General features: G+C 41.6%; 2 protein-coding genes across 21 annotated transcripts in view; both read left to right on the top strand.

Annotated features, from left to right (window-relative positions):
- Positions 1–6,053, top strand: part of UNC13A (unc-13 homolog A) — a 124,761-nt gene extending 118,708 nt beyond the window's left edge. For all 18 annotated transcript variants that reach the window (XM_039334770.1, XM_039334774.1, XM_039334777.1 and 15 more), the window contains 2 exons: positions 297–456; positions 2,164–6,053. In XM_039334770.1, coding sequence (XP_039190704.1) covers positions 297–456; positions 2,164–2,455 — 452 coding nt within the window. In that variant the 3' untranslated portion in view covers positions 2,456–6,053. The remainder of the gene's footprint in view (positions 1–296; positions 457–2,163) is intronic.
- A 2,453-nt stretch (positions 6,054–8,506) lies between these two features.
- On the top strand, positions 8,507–17,453 carry DOHH (deoxyhypusine hydroxylase). 3 transcript variants are annotated; one of them, XM_039334789.1, is made up of 5 exons: positions 8,507–8,552; positions 9,760–10,091; positions 11,169–11,245; positions 12,214–12,451; positions 15,312–17,453. In XM_039334789.1, exons 2-5 carry the CDS (start codon positions 9,818–9,820, stop codon positions 15,626–15,628), a joined length of 906 nt encoding a protein of 301 aa, XP_039190723.1. In that variant the 5' UTR covers positions 8,507–8,552; positions 9,760–9,817; the 3' UTR covers positions 15,629–17,453. The 3 variants fall into 3 exon arrangements, with proteins under 3 accessions (XP_039190723.1, XP_039190724.1, XP_039190725.1); XM_039334790.1 differs by having other exon boundaries at positions 8,537–8,618; XM_039334791.1 differs by lacking the exon at positions 8,507–8,552 and adding an exon at positions 9,031–9,181.
- The last annotated feature ends 2,968 nt before the right edge of the window (positions 17,454–20,421 follow it).

Here is a 20,421-nt window from a genome sequence, read left to right as displayed (position 1 = left end):
GAGTGAGCATGAGAGCAATTGGTTTATCATACGGAGCTGTCACAAAGATGTACATATAGATATAAATGAAATTTTTTGAATAATGCAAGTGGCGTACGCTGTTTAGATTTTAGGCAACATGTGAAAAACAATTGAATTAACAACAGTTTAATTAACATATGTCAAGGTCATAGTCAACTGTAGGTTAGAAAATCCAGAATATTACAGGTTGCCAATTCCACACTTCTTCTGCTCTAATAATCCACATTATTTCCAACCACCATAATCGTTTTTCCTCTCTCTGCTTTCTGCCTTAGTGGTGGCTGCCAATGATCTCAAGTGGCAAACATCGGGCATCTTCCGGCCTTTCATTGAAGTCAACATTATTGGGCCACATCTCAGTGACAAGAAAAGGAAATTTGCTACCAAGTCCAAGAATAATAGCTGGTCCCCCAAATACAATGAGAGCATCCAGTTGTGAGTGTTTCTGATTTCCCTGTCTGGAATAGAGACAACACTAGAGTTTTCTGTGCAAAATGTGCCCTGGCCTCAGAATTTTTTTGACATGGAGGGGACACAGCAAAGAAAAAGGGAGCATTATCTAGTAAATTAATTGCATTCTCCTGCAGTTAAAGACTAGGAATACGCAGGTGGATCATTAGGAAAGTGCAATGTCTTGAATTAGATTTAAAGAGGTGCTTTTTCATTGTCTCATTAAAGCACTTGCATAATTTCCCAAGGTCATATGCCCACTAGGAAGACTTCTACTTTAAATTGAAGCATGACACAATCGTGTAGAGTATTAAAGATGTAAAAGTACAGGTATTCCTTGACTTACAGTCACAATTGGGATCATAATTTCCATTGTTAAGCAAGATGGTCATTAAGTGAGCCATGCCTGATTTTATTACTTTATTATTTTATTACGAATTGTTGTAATTATTGTGATCCGGCTTCCGGTTCCGGATCACGCGCCAGCAGATGTGTAGGGATAGCTCTCTCTCCGCCGTCTTGTTTTCCTTCTTCGGAAGACCCTGGAAAGGGTCGAAAGTTGCCCTGGAGGGGTGACCACCATTGGGGAGGACCCTCGCTAGATTGCGGAGGGGCAGCAGCCCCTCTGTTTGATCCGAGGCAGCTGCTCAGGACCGAAGAAAAGATCGGCCATTAACATGGACAATCACTAAGTTGCACCAGCCAAAAGCCAAAATTACAGCTAAGCACAACGAAGCACCGTGGAGGATTTGGGTGAGACTCTTCCTTACCTCACTTTTATCCTAACTACCTTCCGATTTTGCTTTTTGGAAGCCGGCTGGGAATGTCACAAATGGCTATGGCATGATCCCGGGACACTGCAATAATTGTAACATAAATGCAGTTGTCTTGCTAAGAGCCTGAATTTTGATCACATGACTGTGGGGATGGTGAGATGGCCTTAAGTGTGAGGACTGGTTGTAAGACACTTTTTAAAATGCCATTGTAACTTTGAAAAAATCACTAAATGTAACTCGAGGACTACCTGTATGTGCTATGGGCCAATCTCTATATGACAGGTGCAGTTACAAGCTGGTAATGTGAAACTAGAAAGTGGTTACCCAGAATGTGCAGTTGTAGAATGAACATGCACCATTTTGAGCAGCAAAGATGGACTAAGGGAAAGTGAAAAAAAAAGCACAATTCTAGGCTTTGTGAGGAAGGTGCATTTGCAGCCTTGGTATAAGGGAATAAAATTGCAAGAGGCAACATTGTAGCTTGCAGCCATAATGTTGAAAGTTGCATTGCAAGTGCTGGCTGCATATACAGCATGGATTGAGAATCAAATACCTTGATACATTGCCTACTAATGTATCGTAGTGCAACAATCTGAAGCATTAATTAGTTAATAATCTGCATCAATAGGAACACTGTAAGGATCAAAAGTGTCAATTTCCAAAAGCATTAGCAAGAAATAGATTCTGGCATGGCAGAAGGATATAGAGAGGCAGGTAGAGAGAATTTTCTCTAATCATAGTTTATGGGAAACAGTGTGGAATCTAGCTGTGAAAATAAGACCAAACATGGGTCAGCATAGTGGGTCAAGGAGAGCTCTGAGCTAATGTGGACCCTGTGTCCTTTTCATAGATGTAGGCAAGGATTTTCAGTTGTGAATGACCTTATTTTTTTCCTGCTTTCCCCCTCTTCCTCCAGCACCCTTGGCACTGAGACAGGCCCAGAGTGCTACGAGCTGCAAGTCTGCGTCAAAGACTACTGCTTTGCACGGGAAGACCGGACAGTGGGCATCGCCATCCTGCAGTTGAAGGACATCGTGCAACGGGGCAGCTGTGCCTGCTGGCTGCCGCTGGGCCGGCGCATCCACATGGATGACACGGGCCTGACAGTGCTGCGCATCCTTTCGCAGAGAAACAATGACGAGGTGGCCAAGGAGTTTGTAAAATTGAAGTCAGATACGCGCTCAGCGGAGGAGGGCAGCAGTAGCTAAGACCAATCTGCCTCCCCCCTGACTTCCCCCTCCCCCTTGTTCCCTTCCACAGTCTGCTAGAATTGCCTTCCCTTCTCTTCCTGGTCCCTTCCCTCTTTTATACAGCCATGTCAAAGCCATAGAGTTTTCGGAGCTGTCTTTTCTCTCCCTCACCCTGGCCCTCCCTGCTCCTCACTCTTTTATTTGGGAGCTTTGCTCCCGCTGCCAAGGATCACACGCATACCTTCTCAAATACATGTGCATTGCCAAATTCCCCCATGAAGCAGAGATTGGTGAGAGAACAAAGAGTTTGTTTCTACAAAGGATCCTAAAAAAAAAAAAAAAATCAAAGATGCTGCTGACTGCATTTCGACATAAACTCCTGCCATCCCCTTTCCTGGCATATTTTTGCCTGAGAAGCATCAGAAGCTGCCTTCAGGTTATTTGTCAATCAACCCAGTATTTCCAGTTTAAATTGGCAGCTGATATCTAAGGCAGTGTTTCTCAACCTTAGTAACAGGAAGATGACTGGACTTCAACTCCCAGAATTCCCCAGCCAGCATGCCTAGCTGGGAGCTGAAGTCGATCCATCTTAAAGTTGCCAAGGTTGAGAAACATTGTTTTGAGGTCTCAGATATAGAAAAATATTTCCCACTATATGCTGCCTAATTTGTGAACTGAAAATGCTGGGGATTGAACTAGCAACCAACTGTAAACAAAAGCGAATTCTCTGTGCCAAGTGGAAATAAGGATAAATTACAAATCTATAGCACTGGGAAAGGTAGCTTTCTTTGTCTTCAACAGGACTAAAGAAATATCATCAGATTCTTCCCTGCAATTCTAGCACCAAGTTGCATCAAGATTAACAGCGCCCAAAAGGCTGATCTGAAGTTCGTCCAGTCTATTCACAATTATTAGCCCATCGAGGCAAGGCTAGAGGATGGCAGCTATGCAGTTCACCATCTTGGGATCAGCATGATACTCTTCTATTGCTGTGGCCTTCAAGGAAGGCCAGCAATCAGACATGATAGGAATGTAATCCATCATCTGAAGGGCTATGGCTTCCTTTTTTCTGTTCTATTATTTTAGGATATTTTTTTCTCATTTTATTTTCCTTCAGTTCTGAGAAGTTCTAGATTTAATTCCATAAGTGAAGCATGCACTTTGCTACAGTTTTACAGTTCCATTGCATTCCATTCCTGTCTCGTGCACAAATACGAATACTTGAGTTACTATTTGTATATGCATTGAAACTCTGCCCCACCCTCAAATCTTTACTGCATCACAGTACTGGGTGAGGTTTTATTAATGTTCACGAACATCATCTCTGAACGTTGGTAAAACACCACGCTATGTTCTTGCTACCATCATGATTATCACATGATTGACTTTTTTGTGGTGTTTGTTAACACATGAACATATAAAAGTAATGCATGGGAGAACAGTGGACAATTAAAAGACTGAACATTGTGGTAAGAATGTTAAGAACCTTAGAAGTGCAAAAATGGACAGTCCTAAATGCCCAAGTTTATTTCTATGTGGAAATAAAACCAGGTATTTCAAAATGCAAGGGTACGCGGAAGAATTCAGCCAAGGGGAATTTGTAGGCAACCTTTCTGCAAACTTGGCAACAACAATGTGGAGCATGTGTGCTAACTCAAGAACTCTTATTTTACTCAAGGAAAGGAGTATTCAGTCAGTAGGATTGGCCCCGACTCGTTTTCTGGTGTGTGTCATAATTACTACCTCTATTGAGATAACACACCTAAGCTGGTTTATTCTTGTGAACGTAGAGGGAATGAGGGAGAGGTGTGAAAATGTGGAGTATTCATGCAGTATTTGTTTCAGTACCTGTAAGAAGATAAAACTCAAGGCCTTGTAGGTGTGGGACTATAGTATGTAATTTTGGAAAGAATTCAAGGTTTGAGAGGTTCCAAGAAAGGGACAAAAGCAGAACATTAAAGGGAGGAGATATTTGGAAAAAAACATGAGATCCAAAAGAACAACATTCTGTAAGAAAGCAGTTGTTTATGGAGTTGCTGGAGGATGACCAGTTAACTGGAAAAGTTAACTGATCATCATGACTGTCCTAAATCTCCCGATTGATGTCACATCTGTAGAGGGCTCCCTTTCTGAAAGCTGCATCAATTCTAACAGCTTGGCCAGTTCTGTCCACATGTTTCTATGGCCCTACAGACATATGGATTGAATTTATCACGCAGCCCATTAGTTGATGTCATTTGCCAGTTCCATGCTTAACTGCCTCCCCCCCATCCCAGTTTGCTCCTCTGCCACCGAAATACAGCTCATTGTTCTCCTTCCTTGTTTGCTACCTGATATGGATCAACTCTCACCGGTTGGGCAGCTCTAAACCAGTTATATCAATCTTGGCTTCCTAGAAAGATGCCTTACATCAGGCAGATTATTTTTTTATTCTGCCCTTAATTATTTGCACCTGATTGTCAGCTCACCCCTTCCCCATGGGATTTTGTTAAAAGCAGGCATCAAGAATGGTATTTGAGATCTTCTGTATGTAAAGAAGGAATTCCACCTATGATCTCTGGTCTCCCCAATATTTGGAAATTGAAAGATTTCCAAGAATCTTTGGATGTGTAGTGGGCTGTCATTGCTACATTAGAGAACATACAAGAGTGCCCTGAAATAAAGACAGTGATGTCCACCTAAACCTAGAGGAAAGACATCATCCTCTCTCCAGAAACCTCATATTCACCTCTTCCAAACACTGCACAAATCTACTTCCAAGCTTAACTCCTCCATTAGTCAGAACTCTTCCCCCCCCCATTTGTCCCTCCTCTTTTTCAAAAATGTTTAATTTTTTATGACTTGCTTGGGACCAAAGTATCAGGATTTTGAGTTGAATGTTTACACACAGACATATGCACAATCCACCAGACTTATATAAATTGTATTTGAAAAAATTAAAAAGAGAGAAAGCTTAGGCAACAGTTGTATCCAGGCAAATAGCTATTGTGGCTAGCAAATCAAAACACGTGGCAAGGTGATTTCATCTCTTCCCTCCTTAACAGATTTTTTTCTGGGGCAAGATGGCACCAAGAGCAGGAAAATATGTAGGTTACAAATGAAAGTTGTCTGGATCTTCTGCAAAATTCTATGAACAAGGCAGGACAATCGCACAATTAAAGCCTTGTCTTGAAACCCTTTTAAGACTGCAGGGGAGGTAAAGCAAAAATTCCCATTTCTGTCTCCAGCATACTTTGGCACAAACAGAGCTGACACTGTCCCTTATCCTGCACAGTGAGATGACAAGAAGCCAAGGGTAGGCATCTCCCTCCATCTTCCCCCCAAACTGGTTCCTCCTTCAACTGTTTCTCTTTGGCATGTAGTTGAAACTAACAACAAAATGGATCAGAATAAATTTTAAAACCCCAAACAATAAAATAAAGTTAATTCTATTTGTGTAGCACACATGTTGGAATATGTTTTCATGTTGTCTGTTCTGTACATACATACCTGAAGTGGATTGAGCAATGGTTTTACCAACAATGGATGCATGATAGTGAGATGTTTTGCACTATTTTGAAATTTTGGGGCTCTATACAAATATTTTATTAACTGACATTAAAAAATCAAAAACAAATCTCATGGCTGTTATTGTTATTATTTCTGCTGATAACCAGTTCTCTCCCTTTGCAGAAAGTTCAATCAATACTTTCCTCTGAAACCTGCCTAATGTAGTGTTGAAGGAAAAGTCTTCATCATGGTTCAGTCCAAGCCGGGAATAAACAACATGGCAACTGCTTTAGAAAGAAGGTTGCAGTTTATTGAAGAGGAGAGCCAGACAGAAAGATGGCTCTGGAACAAAAAAGAGAGAGCACATGTAGGGAGTGGGTTTTTATACCCTCTGGGGCTCTTGAAGTTGTTTCCCGTTCCTATTTGAGGCTTTGTATTTCCTGTGTCATGTATTTTGACCTGTGTCCCTTTGGCATCTGTGGCTTAATCCTATTATGTCCTGTCTTAGACTTTGGGTGGGGTATGTAGATTTTAGGTGTCTTTGTCTTCTTAATCTTCTAGCTGGGGGCCTCCAACCTTCCTGGATTATTTACATCTGCATTTCTACAGAGCTGGTTTCTGCTTGGGGGAGAGAGACTTGGGGATATTTAGAAAAAACACTGGACATGCTTTTCTGCCTCTGTAAGATCCTTTGAGGAAATTATTTTTCTGCCCTTTTAATATTTCCTTCTCTGGGGGGCTGACTTCCAACAGTAGGCATTGTGATTCCAGATGAAGAACAGCTACAACTACCTCAGTGCAGAGAATGGGCTAATCTCCTAACATACTAATTGTTTAAGTGAACCCCACCCTCTCTACATGCAATATCCTGCGGACATCATTCCTTAAGAGACTAGAAGTTAAAAGAACAACTATTCCCACAGAAACATAATCAACATTGCTGTTTACAATGTAATTCTGAGCTCAGTTATGGTCATAAATCAGGGATTACCTATATCCCTTAACTGAGTGCCATGTCCTTCTATAGCAGGGGTGTCAAACTGCCGGCCCACGGTCCGGATGCATCATAAAGAAACCGTGCCCACCCCATTGCCAGCAATGGTAAAAAAAGTCACGCTATGCCACGACAGGTCACGTAACGTTGCAAGTTTGACACCCGTTCTATAGCTAAAGTGGTGTACATAATTATTTATAACTATGGAGATTCTCAATCATCGAGGTCATAGTTGGGCCAAAGGTAATTTTCCAAAAGGCAATTGGACTTTCTTGGTTTTTTTTTTTCCTAGAAAATGTTTTTGCTTCTCATCCAAGAAGTTTCTTCAGTGAAGAAAAACTGAACTTCGATGAAGAACTTCTTCACTGACGAAGCTTCTTGGATGAAAAGCAAGATGTTTTCAAGGGGGTAATGAAAATTCCATTACCTTTTGGAAAAGCACATTTGGGATAATCTTTTATAGTGCAAGGGCTGTCGATTCAGCTCCTGGTAGATTATTTAAGTCCCACAAAGTAACCGGTAACATCCCTACTTTCAAAAGGGATGAAACTGGTTACATAGTCCCTCTACCCTCGAGGTTTCCATACTGTATTAGTAGTATCCTTGAGTCTCAGAGAATCAGCAGGCCAACTTTGTCCAAGATAGTTATGTTTTTACAAGCAATATTGTAATATTCTTGGAAAAAGATGATCAAATGCTGTAATGTGTCTATATTTACACAATCAGAATCATGCAAGTTATAGTATTTCCTGGGACACCGTATAGAAGTAGAAGAAGCAAGATAGGAACAGCACCGATGCCTTTGAACTCAGAACTGCTGAGAATACCATGGATGGCCAAGAAAGCAAAACAACCAAGCTCAAATTATCTTACTTCAGACACCTTGTGCAAAAGACTCAACTCCTGCAGAGGGCTCTAATGCTGGAAAGGTGCAAGGAAAAAGAACAGGACAACCAGCAGCGAGGAAGATGGACTCAGTTACAATGGTGATAGAGGTGCCGTTGGAAGATCTGAAAGACCAGGCTGGGGACAGATTGTCATGAAGAAATCTATATTAGGGAGGTCCATTTTAAAGTTGCCAAAGCTGAGAAACGCTGCCATGGGGCGTTAACATTTGCTCCCTTTTGTGGCGGCGTACACTCCTAGCAACCATATAAATCAGGGCTGTCCGATCTTGGCAAACTTAAGACTTGTGGACATCAACTCCCAGAATTCCCTAGCATGGTCAAGTCAACCCCACTATCCCAAAATTGTGTGTGAGTTTGTAACTTTAAGTCTATCGTCCTTCGATCAGCCTATGAACTGATAGAGGAATCATCTTTTTTTGCTTTTTGGGAGCCAATGCGCATGCTGCTCTATTTGCTCTACTCACATCGGACTCTTTGATTTCGTGGAGGGGGAGAAAAAAAAGAATACTGTATTTCATTTGAAGCAGCTGCTTTTAGGAAAAAAATCTTTCATCCTTTTTTCTTCCGGGATATTTAACAAGAACTTGAATATATACAGGACGGAGGAAAGGAGCAGCTTTCCTTCGCGTCTCCTCTTCCTGTTTGCGTTTGGTTCCGTCCGTTCCTTAGCCCGCCCTCAGAGGTGAGTGCGCATGCGCTATTGAAGAACGCGTGTGAGGGTTCGGTGAGTGGGGTAATGGGAAAACTTTGCGGTTCCGTGTTGCTATGGAAATAGAACGGGAGGGGGCAGGTGAGCCTCTTTTACTGCAGGACTAATGGAAGAACCGAATATTACCTGTTTTTGAATCTTCTTTCTACAATTTATCCAACTTCCGCTTTCTCAGTTTTTCCTTGCCCCTCTGCCCAATTTTACACTGCATTTGGTTGACCAGACCATCTCGCAATTCTTTCCTGCAGCTCACTCCTATTTGTATTCAGCCTACATTCATTTAGTGCAGGGCTCTTCAAACTTGGCCCTTTTATGACTTATAGACTTCAACTCCCAGAATTCCTCAGCCAGACACGCTGGCCGAGGAATTCTGGGAGTTGAAGTCCACAAGTAATAAAAGGGCCAAGTTTGAAGATCCCTGATTTAGTGCCTATTTAATTGGATTTTATTACATCCAGCTCTAATATTGTTTCATCTGGCCTACTCAGTTCATATACCAAATTGGCCACAAGCACATTCTTAACAGCTTTTGTTTTTCTTCTGACATTCATCCCCTGGAACCATCCACATGCTACCCACGACTTTCCTATCAGCATTCACGAGTCTCATCCATTTTCCCCATTTTTGGTGAATATTCTACCAAGGTACACAAATTCATCTGTTTCCTCTTGTTTTTCACCATTTATTTACGACATGCAATTGTTCACTTCATTTTTCTCAAATACAATCATTCTGGCATTGAGTAAATTAATGATTCTCTTTATTGTATCATACAGTCTGACATTGGCTACAAATTTGGGGGGTTCTCAACTACAACATGGCACTACTGAGAAGTTGGAGGGCAAATTTCTTAGTTCCAAGAGAAAAGAATAAGCAGCATGTATGAATATGCATGTAATATCTGTATTTTTAATTTATTGGGAGAAGATAAGAAAGATTGACAGATAGCATGAGGAAAATGGGTTTGTGCTAATTTGCATGTATTTTTCTATATTTAGCATCTGTATGCAGTTATTGTTGCAGATTGATCATGTACATAGGCACATTGCCCTGATATGTAATGGATTTTTTATGTTACTAATTTACTTTATTGAGTGGTATATGATTTTTTTTTTAAAAAATGGCAATGCTATTATTTTCCATTCTAAAATATATGCAAGATCAAATTTGCTTCCAAGATGACATTTGTTCAGACATTTTCATTTTTTCCCCCTTTGTGTAGTTTCTCCAGATTTTTAAAGTCACCCCTCTGTCTCTTCAGACCAGCAAAGCATTAAATAATGTTGACAGAGAAAGAAGTTGAGTTGATTGGCCAGATTCTGGTGAACCCCAAACAATCCTTGAAGGCACGCTTCCGCTCACTTTTCACCTTACGTAATTTGGGGGGTCCAGCTGCCATTGAGTGGATCAGTCGAGCCTTTGAAGATGACTCTGCTCTCCTGAAGCATGAGCTGGCATACTGCCTTGGCCAGATGCAGGATGAGAGGGCCATTCCAGTCCTCATTGATGTGCTCCAGAACACATGCCAGGAACCCATGGTGCGACATGAAGCAGGTGAGAACCAGTGAGCTATTTGCTGGCTAGGTTAAAGTTGATTTTGTGACTTGATCTTCAGGATGGCACCTGGTTAGGAAGGCTGGTCTACATGAAGCCAGTGAAGGAAATCCCCTGCAAATTTGGGTTTCTTCTCATCATTTGGTCCCAAAGCCTGGATCACTTCAGAACAAATGTAACTAACAAACAAAATCTTATAAAAGCAATTGTTTGTCAAGAACAATGAGACATTTCAGACAGTTCTAAGACCCTCCTAACAAATTATGACTGAATCTTGAGTTATCTTTACTGGCTTATTTTTTGTCCTTGTCTTTCCCTGATGACGATTTCAGTTTTCAAAAGTGAAAATAGTTAAAACCATCAGCAGCAGTGTTTATCAACCTTGGCAACTTTTAAGTGTTGAAAAACATTGCCCTGGAGCAGGGGTCTCCAATTGTGGCAATTTTAAGACTTGTAAACTTCAGCCCAAAGCTGGCTGAGGAATTCTGGGAGTTGAAGTCCACAAGACTTAATGTTGCCAAGGTTGGAAACCCCTGGCCTAGAGCATTGATATTTGCTCCCTTTCATAGTGACCTACTGGCAGCTAAGGTCAATTTTAAAGGCCTTGCAGTTAAAACTATCTCTAGGGAGCATCCGATCGTGGTTCACTCTCAAATAGAGCATGGCATGTCCCAATGTTACCCAGTTTTCTGTGGGAACTCAAAATACAACCATTTGAATCGTCGTTACATTGCCTTAAGATCAAAATACTTTTAAATACCTGTTGTTTCGTCTAGTATTTTTAGTATTGATGGGCAAGGTTTTAAATATTTTTTTGTTTTACGTATCATTCTTTTTAGGAAGAAAAGGCACACAATAATTCCTATTGGCTTAGCATGGGTGTAAACTTTATATTCTACTACTAGAATTTTTTTCCCCACAAATATGCATTGTGTTCCTTTCCTTGAATAGTTAAATTTGTTTCAAGACCAGTGGTGGATTGTACCTTTACATTATGTTGTAATTGGTTTGAAAAAATCTATAATTCTGGCATCATTGACCTGTGTTCATTCTCCTATTTTGTTCTGTTTTCCATAGGTGAAGCTTTGGGTGCTATTGGCAATCCAAAAGTACTTGATATCTTGAAACAATATGCTGAAGATCCTGTTGTTGAGGTGAATATGGGAACGGGGAAAATTAATAACTCCTAAAAGGAGTCCCTGTGTATTTTACTCCACTAGTTGTTGCTGACGATAGGAGGCAGTGTTCATCTCCATTTCAAGGGCCATTGAATCAGTGCTGTCCGAAGACATTTCTGTGGTCATGTGGCAAGCATGACATCACAGAGTGCTATTACTTCCCCACCAAAGTGATACCTATTTATCTACTCACATTTGCATGCTTTTGAACTGTTAGGTTGGTAGGAGCTAGGGCAAGGATGGAAGTTCATCCTGTTGTGCAACTCTCAAATGTGGTCTGTTGGCTTTCCAGCCGACAAGCCCAGCACCTTAACCACTGAGCCATCGCCTCACCCCTATAACTCCTGTCAAAATTGCTGAATGGAATAATTTGAAGTGAGGTCCCGAAGTAGAATTATGAACATTTGAAACAGAATTGTTTTAAATTGATTATGTTGGTGTTGACTCATAATAACCACCTTCTGCAGGATTACGTGTCCCCAACCTGGCTCTTCAGCTCTCCCATCCATCATGGTAACTTGAGTCCATCCACCTTGCTGCTGGTTATCCTCCTTTTTTCTTTTCTTCTTCTACTTTTCTCAGAAATATCTCGAGGGACCTGAGTCTTCATTATTTGAGCCTTAAGTGAGAACTTTGGACTGACTTTCAAATCTGTTAGAAGCATGAGAAAGTGAATTGTATTTTTAAAAAACAACTTATTCTGGAATATCTTCCTGTTTAATTTTAGGTATATTATTTATTAATACTTTTTAATCCTACATTTAGGGGAAAGTTGTAAACTTTACCTCCCACTGGAGTTGTATTACCTCCCACTGGAGATCTTTTTCATTAATTGAGAACCAGCTTGCAACTTTACCATTGGCATCCTAGTCCTTGTCTTTCCATGAAGACTTCTAAACCATGGCAAAAACTACCTTTATCTGTCCATTTGTTCTCCTGTGTAGGTAGCAGAGACGTGTCAGCTGGCTGTGAAGAGACTGGAATGGTTTCAGGAGCACAAGACAAATTCTGCCGTTAACCCTTACTGCTCTGTGGATCCAGCACCTCCTGCTGAGGAGAAGGATGTGGGGAAGTTGAGGCTCACCCTGCTGGATGAGTCACGGTCACTCTTTGAGCGCTATCAAGCTATGTTTGCGTTACGAAACATGGGAGGAGAAGCTGCTGTCTTGGCACTTGCTGATGGTAAGTAGCTGACTTTCTAAGCCTGGATCAAGAATCTGGACCAGAAAATTTTCCTGGGCTGTGATTTTCCTTCAAAGGGTGGGGCGTAGAATCCATTTTCCAATATGCATCATGAATGAATCAAATGCTGAATACCCCTAATTATACTGTGCCATTTGTGAAATTGTTACTTACGTTGGAGATTCTTTATGTATCTAATGTGCAGCTCTTAGGGTAGTGCTTCCCAAACCTGTGTAAATTATCTAAATAAAAGTGGCTTTTTTTTAGGGTGATGGACACATGAACCCACGACCCAATCACAACAGGAATATTTCCTTAAAGCAGTGGTTCTCGACCTTTACAACAGGAATATTTCCTTAAAGCAGTGGTTCTCGACCTTTTCTTCACCATAGACCCCCTTTAAATACCCCCTTTTGTGGCCATGGACCATGGCCACAGACCACCAAGATTTAACTCGAGATTTAAACCATAAGATTTTGTCAAGCCTTTGCAGACCCCCTATGATGACATTGTGGGCCCCAGGGTCCCCAAACCACAGGTTGAGAACCACTGCCTTAAAGTGTTTCTACGTATGTTGGGTTAAAGGACTTTCAGGTAAGTGGTTTTGGCTAATGAAGGAAAAAGTTTGAAAACCACTTTCTTAGGGCATGGCTTCACTAATGCCTAAGAGCAACTTCTAGAGTCAATGAACCAACATTGTATCAAAATGACAGTATTGAGGATGGGCTTTATATCTTTCCAAGGATGGCTGGGTGACATTAGGACAGTGTTTCTCAACCTTGACCATTTTAAGGCATGTGGACTTCAACTCCCAGAATTCCACAGCCAGCATTGCTGGCTGTGGAATTCTGGGAGTTGAAGTCCACATGCCTTAAAATGGTCAAGGTTGAGAAACACTGCATTAGGAAGACGTTTTAAATCATACAAGGGGAAATGGTCTAAGGATGTGCCAACAACAGCAGGCAAACCATTTTTATTCTCTCCCCCTCACCTATTTTATTTGAAATACAAATAATGAACAAGAAATTAATGCTACTAAAAATTCATACAGCGGTATGTGTAATTTGCAAATTAGGACCAATTTCAGGGATTTTTGCAGTTAAATGCAGCCTCTCTCAAAGCACATTTGCTGTGCCGATTGAAGCATGTGTGCTCAAATGAATTTTTTTTTTTTAACCCTTCTCTGGCAGGGGACAAGGTACAACTCTGAAGAAGCTCTGTTTGTTTTATGTAGAAGATATTTTAGGCAGCCCAGTGGTCTTTTCTGCTGTTATCTGGAGTAAGACCTCCCTGAACATAGCAGGTCCTAATTCCGAGTAAACATGCGGAAGTGTGCATGTGATTCTTTATTTGGAATTTCACTTCTGTCCAACATCCTCAAAAATCCATCTTGACCCTATCTGCAGCCCCTGGAGGTATTCCCACTCAGCAGACTTGGCTCCCTACAACCCCTGGGAACCCATAGTCTTGGAAGAGATTATGACTCAGGGACTAACCCTGGACATACTTCAAGACTTCCTCAATACGCCATTCATGGCTCAGACATGGGTTTTCAAGCTCAGTGCAGTTGGCCCGTCACCCTTCTATGGGAGATTTGAGAAATAGTCAAAGAGGGTTGTATGCGTAGTACTTTCTCCTTAGATATATATTTATACCTGTGCAACCTTTGGAATTAAAATCTAACACCTTACCATTATTCATTGGCAGAGGATGTTTATATTTAGTGGGCTTGGGGTTCAGTCCTTGATATCTCCAGCTGAGAGGATCCAAGCCCAGGTAATGAAATGGAAGCTGTGGGGATCCGTCCTCTGCCCAGTTGGAGAGGTGGATTTGATTTCTGAGTGAGGAAGCACCTCTCCCTTCAAGGAAAGAACATTCCCCACGACAAGTCACTGGTTATATGCACCCAGGGGGCCTGCCTCAAAATAAACACGTGAAAGTTTTTCTTTTCCTGTATCCCTGAGTCGCTGCCATCAGAAGAGCCAATCCTGAGCCATTCTGGTGGAATTTTGATGCTGGGATGCAGGAGGGAGGGGCTCTTCCCCAGGGAGTTGAGAGGCAGATCAACACTGAGTTCTGAGTTTGCAGAAAGAAGCCCAGAAGAGATCATGCCCAAATCTTTCATCACAGTACTTATCTGATAACAGGCAGTCCTCGACGTATGACCACAATGGAGCCTAAAATTACCATTGCTAAGTGAGACCATTGTTAAATGAGTTTTGCCCCATTGTATGACCTTTCTTGCCACAGTTGGTAAGCAGGTTACTGCAGTTGTTAAGTTAGTGACACAGTTGTAAGGTGAATCTAGCTTCCCTATTGACTTTGCTTATCAGACGGTCACAAAAGGTGACCCCCGGACACTGTAAATCGTCACAAATATGAGCCGGTTGCCAAGTGTCCAGATTTTGACCATGGAGATGCTGCAATGATCCTACCTCTGGAAAATGGTCATAAATCACTTTTTTTTTAGTGCCGTTGTAACTTCGAACAGTCACCAAACGAAGTCGAGGACCATGCAAAGTAGGCTTTAGTCTGGCAAGACTCCTGTGGACAAACGTATTTATTGTTAATATTAAAATAATTAATAAAATGATTAGAATAATATTAAAATTAATAGAGCAGTAAAGAAACTACTCTGAGCAATTAAGCATTCTTGGTTCCTTGGGCCTGACATTAACCTTGCCAGGCTCAAGAAGCAAAGCACAGGCTGCATAGCTGTCAGATGGAACTCAATGCTGATCTGCCTCCCTGGGAAACAGCCCCTCCCTTCTGCATTCCAATGTCAGATTCCACCACCTTTATGCTGCCAGGCCGGTTCTCTTCTCCCCTCTTAATCCAGGCGACTTCTCTCTTTCCCCAGGCCTCCGGTGTGGCAGTGCCCTCTTCCGCCATGAGATTGCCTATGTTCTGGGCCAGATGCAGCAGGAGGCCAGCATTCCACAGCTGACGGCATCCTTGGAGGACGTGGCAGAGAACCCCATGGTGCGCCACGAGTGTGCGGAGGCTTTGGGCTCCATCGCTAAGGAGTCCTGCCTGACCACCCTGGAGGCGTTTGCCAAGGATGAAGAGCGAGTAGTCCGGGAGAGCTGCGAGGTGGCGCTGGACATGTACGATTATGAGAACAGCGCTGATTTCCAGTACGCTGACAGTCTGAGCAAGCTGAAGACCCTCAGCTGAAGCAGGACTTCTCTTAGCTGGCCTCCCACACTTTTATTAGCCATTTCAGTGTCATTTGTTGTCTGTGGTTTCCATAAGAGTGCTGGAAGGAGACCGTGTGGACGAAACCTTCATGCGTCAGTCATTAATTTATTTCTTTTTCTCTGCTTGGTGGAAGGGGGATGCCACAGCCATTATTAAGGACTTTGAATTATGTTGATAATGGAAATGTTTTGCAGGAGAAAAAAATCCTTTTCCCATGAAAACTAGTTGCTATTTTTATTAGCTGCCCTTAAAAGAGCTCTTTCTCATGCTGTGGGCTAGCCTTGCACAACTTACAAAGCACCAAGACAAATGAAGCCCACTTCTGTCTCCGGTGAATCATAGAGTCATAGGGTTGGAAGAGACCTTGGAGGTCTTCTAGTCCAACCCCGTCCTAGGCAGAATCCTTAATCCATGCTGGACAAATGGTTATCAAATCTTTTTTTGAAAACCACCAGCGATGGAGCACTCACAACAGGCAAGCTGTTCCATTGACTACTTGTTTCTCCTTAATTCCACTGATCCAGTGATTGCAGAAATAAACAGAAACAACGGGGGAGAGAATGCCCCTCCAGTAGCACAATCCCAAACTATGAAGGGCTTTAAAGGTGACAACTGGCACCTTGAATTACACCCAGAAGCACATTGGCAACCAATGCAGTGCATGGATAGTGGTGTTATGTGTGCCAAATAAGCAACACCCTTTACTACCTGTGGTCTGCACCAGTTGAAGCTTCTGAATCTCTTCAAAGGTACCCCATTGCAGTAATGCTTATTGGATTTCTCCCTATCACAAAGAATAAGACACTAGGTTAGAAGTTAAACTTCCAAATTTAGAGCAAGGCTTTTCTGTTCCACTGCAAAAGATAAATATTTTCTCCTGAGATCTACTTGGGCATGGGGCAAAACATCAGGGAATTAAGATCCATGTCTGAACTATTTTAAACTCAGTTCCTGAGGGGATGACATTTCACTTACAAGCTGTGAAGGGTTTTTCTTACAATTGATCTATTTGTTCAGACATTAATTTGGAGTCATGAGTTAATTTACCATTTTAGTAGAGTTTGAATTTATTTTTACTAAGCAAATCATATGTTCTTTAAATGGGCTATTTCCACACATATAGAGAGGCACCTGATTCTTGAGCCGAATTTCACTTTCTGCTGGTTTTATTCCTTAACTTGACACGCAGACTGCCTAACTTTTGGCAAAGTGCATTTTGCTGCATATAGTCGAAATTGGAATGTGCCCCATTGGCAGAAGAAATCCAGTGCTTTCAATGAAGTAGATCTTCAAGATCAAACTAATGGGAACACAGTGGATTTCATCTGTTAGCCGGGCATGGAAAACATGGCCTTTAGCTCCATGACATGTGAGCTGATAAAACTCTTCAGAGAAGGATATAAACTAAATTAATTTCCCACTGGCCTGGAGTGGGATGGATGGATTATGGAAGGTTTGTGGAATTTAGAGGGGTGATTTTGCTTCTTGAATGGAGCAAAACTTTTTTTTGCCTGTCAGAGTTGTTTTGTATTTATTGTTGTTTTAAATTTGAAAAGCCATCCAAAGTTGTTTGATAGCCTATAATTTAGTCGATAAATGCATCGAAGTTTGCTTTGTGCATACTGCACAGATATGCAGGCATTCATGGACCATTTATAACGAACAAAGTTAGAAGCCCTCCTGCATCTGCTCTATTTGTTCAGACATTAATTTGGAGCCCTGAGTTAAGCCCTCACAATCAGACAATTTTGAAGTAAGGGAAGAGCCCGATCAGAAAAATAAAATAAGAGAAAGCAATGTGTCTAACCGTCTGTGTGTGTGTGCTGCAACCATACGATCAAAGCCACCATCTTGATTTTTAATGTCCCTGCCACAACCCAGTTCTCGTATTGGTGGTGCCCTGAACAATCTGAACTTGTGCTCCTGAGATTGAGTAGCAAAACTGCTAATGTTTAAAACTTTAATATGATATATTGAGGGGTTTAGATTTTTTTAATATGTCCCACATTTATTATTTTTATAAATAACACAAGGCATCAAACACACATAATACATTGTCTTCCTATTTTTCCCACAACAGCCCTGTGTGGTCAGTTGGGCTGAGAGAGAGTAACTGACTCAAGGTCATCCAGCTGGTTTTCATGCTTAAGGCAGGACTAGAACTTACAGTCTTCTGGATTCTAGCTTGGGGCCTTAACCATTAGACTAAACTGGCTCTATTTATATTTTTGCACAAAAGTGTGGCAAAGTTAAGTCGCCTAAATGCACAACAAAACTCATTCTTTTCCACTCTAATGAAGTTAGTGTGTCACTGACCATGCCCAATCCTGCCTATGTACAAGTAATTAATTAACTGCACCCTTTGACCTATAATGCTCTTGCACCCTTTGACCTATAATGCTCCTGATGACTGCATTTTGTTTTTTAACAGGCGAGGAGAAAGATAGTAAATTGGATTTGCTTCAGTGGGAGGTATCTGATGAAAGAAACTAAAAACAGAAGTATGGACAGTTTGTTCTAAAGAATAATTGCTGTATCTGTTTGGGACGGAGTAGGAGACGCTGGAACAGATCAAGAGGCCTAAGGGGTGGAGCCTGAGAGATAAAGGGGAAGTTGGAATGGAACTCCGGAAGTTTGAGGAGTGTGGCCTAAAATGTTGGGGAGGAGCCAAAATAGAATAATTTAGGATAGTAGTTCCCCAGGCAAGATTGGCCAAGGAATTCTGGGAGTTGAAGTCCACACATCTTAAAGTTGCTGAGGTTGAGAAATATGGTTTAGGTACAAGGGTAGGCAACCTTGGCTCTTTTATGACTCGTGGACTTCAACTCCCAGAATTCCTGAGCCAGCATGGCTGGCTCAGGAATTCTGGGAATTGAAGTCCACGAGTCATAAAAGAGCCAAGGTTGTCTACCCCTGGGCTATATTATAATCTGGCCCATGTTGCTTGAAATAGCATCAGAATGCTCAATGACTGTTGGATTTTAAAGCACCAAGTACTGCCAAACTGATTCAGTCGGTCTTTTGACCCCATTAGTTTAATTTATTCATTAGATTTGAAACTTCCTTGTCTTCTATAAAGTTGAAAAACATCACAGGTCAAATATAGCTATAGCAGTGGTTCTCAACCTGTGGGTCGGGACCCCATTTGGGGTCGAATGACCATTTCACGAGGGTCACCAAACCATGCTGTCTGCCATTTTTTTCCCTTTTCCCTAGCTGTCCTACTCCCTCTTATTGGTGGCCACACCCACTTGGGGGTCACCACAACATGGGGAACTGTATTATGGGGTCACGGCATTAGAAAGGTTGAGAATCACTGAGCTATAGCAAATCCATGGCTGATCCTTGGGGGGGGGGGCAAATGCCAGATGAAGGAAAATAGAGGACTTTCTCCTGTTCATCTTCTGCATTCATTGGATGTTCTTGCTACTTTTCAGAATTTCAAAACTACAAGCGTTCATGCAAAGTATATTTTCTTCACATTTTCCTGCAACAACCAGATTTCACTGCAATGAGGAACTGGGCTTTTGCGTTCTTTCATTTCCTTGATTATGAATATCCTGTTTTTCAGATTCAGTTTTATATTTTCAGATGTCTTTGTTTTCCAGGCTCTTTTAAATGTAAAAAGAAACTAATATACCTAAAATATCTATATGGTCACCCATCTTAATACCAAAACTCTGGACAGTTTACAACAGATAGTCCTCAACTTACAACCATAATGGAAAGGCTACTGGTCTGAACACTAAGAAAAGAAATTTCAGCTTCTTTCCCTCTAATAAAATGACATTCTTCTTTAATTTATCCTTTGACATACTTATACAATCACTTAAATATGAGCCAGCAGTGTGCTGCAGCTGCCAAAAAGGCCAACACAGTGCTAGGCTGCATTAACAGAGGGATAGAATCAAGATCACGTGAAGTATTAATACCACTCTTCAATGCCTTGGTAAGGCCACACTTGGAATACTGCACCCAGTTTTGGTCACCACGATGTAAAAAAGATGTTGAGACTCTAGAAAGAGTACAGAGAAGAGCAACAAAGATGATTAGGGGACTGGAGGCTAAAACATATAAGGAACGGTTGCAGGAATTGGGTATGTCTAGTTTAATGAAGAGAAGGACAAGTGGGGGACATGATATGTTCCAATATCACGGGCTGCCACAAAGAAGAGGGAGTCAAGCTATTCTCCAAATCACCTGAAGGCAGGGCAAGAAACAATGCATAGAAACTAATCGAGAGAAGCAACCTAGGTCCTAGAACTAAGGAGAAATTTTCTGACAACAATTAATCAGTGGAACTACCTGCCTCCAGAAGCTGTGCATGCTCCATCACTGGAAGTTTTTAAGAAGATACTGGACAGCCATTTGTCTGAAATGGTATAGGGTTTCCTACCTGAGCAGGGGGTTGGACTAGATGACCTCCAGGATCCCTTCTAACATCATCATTATTATTATTTCCAAGAATTTTATCATTTCTCCTCTTGATATTAAGGAAATGCCCTCTGCATATACTCAAGGAAGATCTGATTTGATTTTGCATGGGAAGCCTTAATATACTGTCCCCCCTCCCTCCCTTCCGACCTTTCTCCAAATAAAAAATTATCCTTGATGGCTCAATCAGCATATTTTTAATCTCTGACACCTCCGTTGCTTTTTCTCATTTGTCTCCTGATGTTTAAGCCACTCTGGATGTTCTGCCATCCCCAGAGTGTCACATGCCTTTCCATTGATCTAACTGGTAATACATTTTTCTCATATCAAGGCAC

The sequence above is a fragment of the Crotalus tigris genome, unplaced genomic scaffold (assembly GCF_016545835.1).
Source record: "Crotalus tigris isolate CLP2741 ecotype Arizona unplaced genomic scaffold, ASM1654583v1 scf7180000017633.3093840, whole genome shotgun sequence".
Classification (NCBI taxonomy): domain Eukaryota; kingdom Metazoa; phylum Chordata; class Lepidosauria; order Squamata; family Viperidae; genus Crotalus; species Crotalus tigris.
The sequence above is the reverse complement of the archived record's forward strand: the minus strand, read 5'-3'. Positions and strand labels throughout refer to the sequence as shown.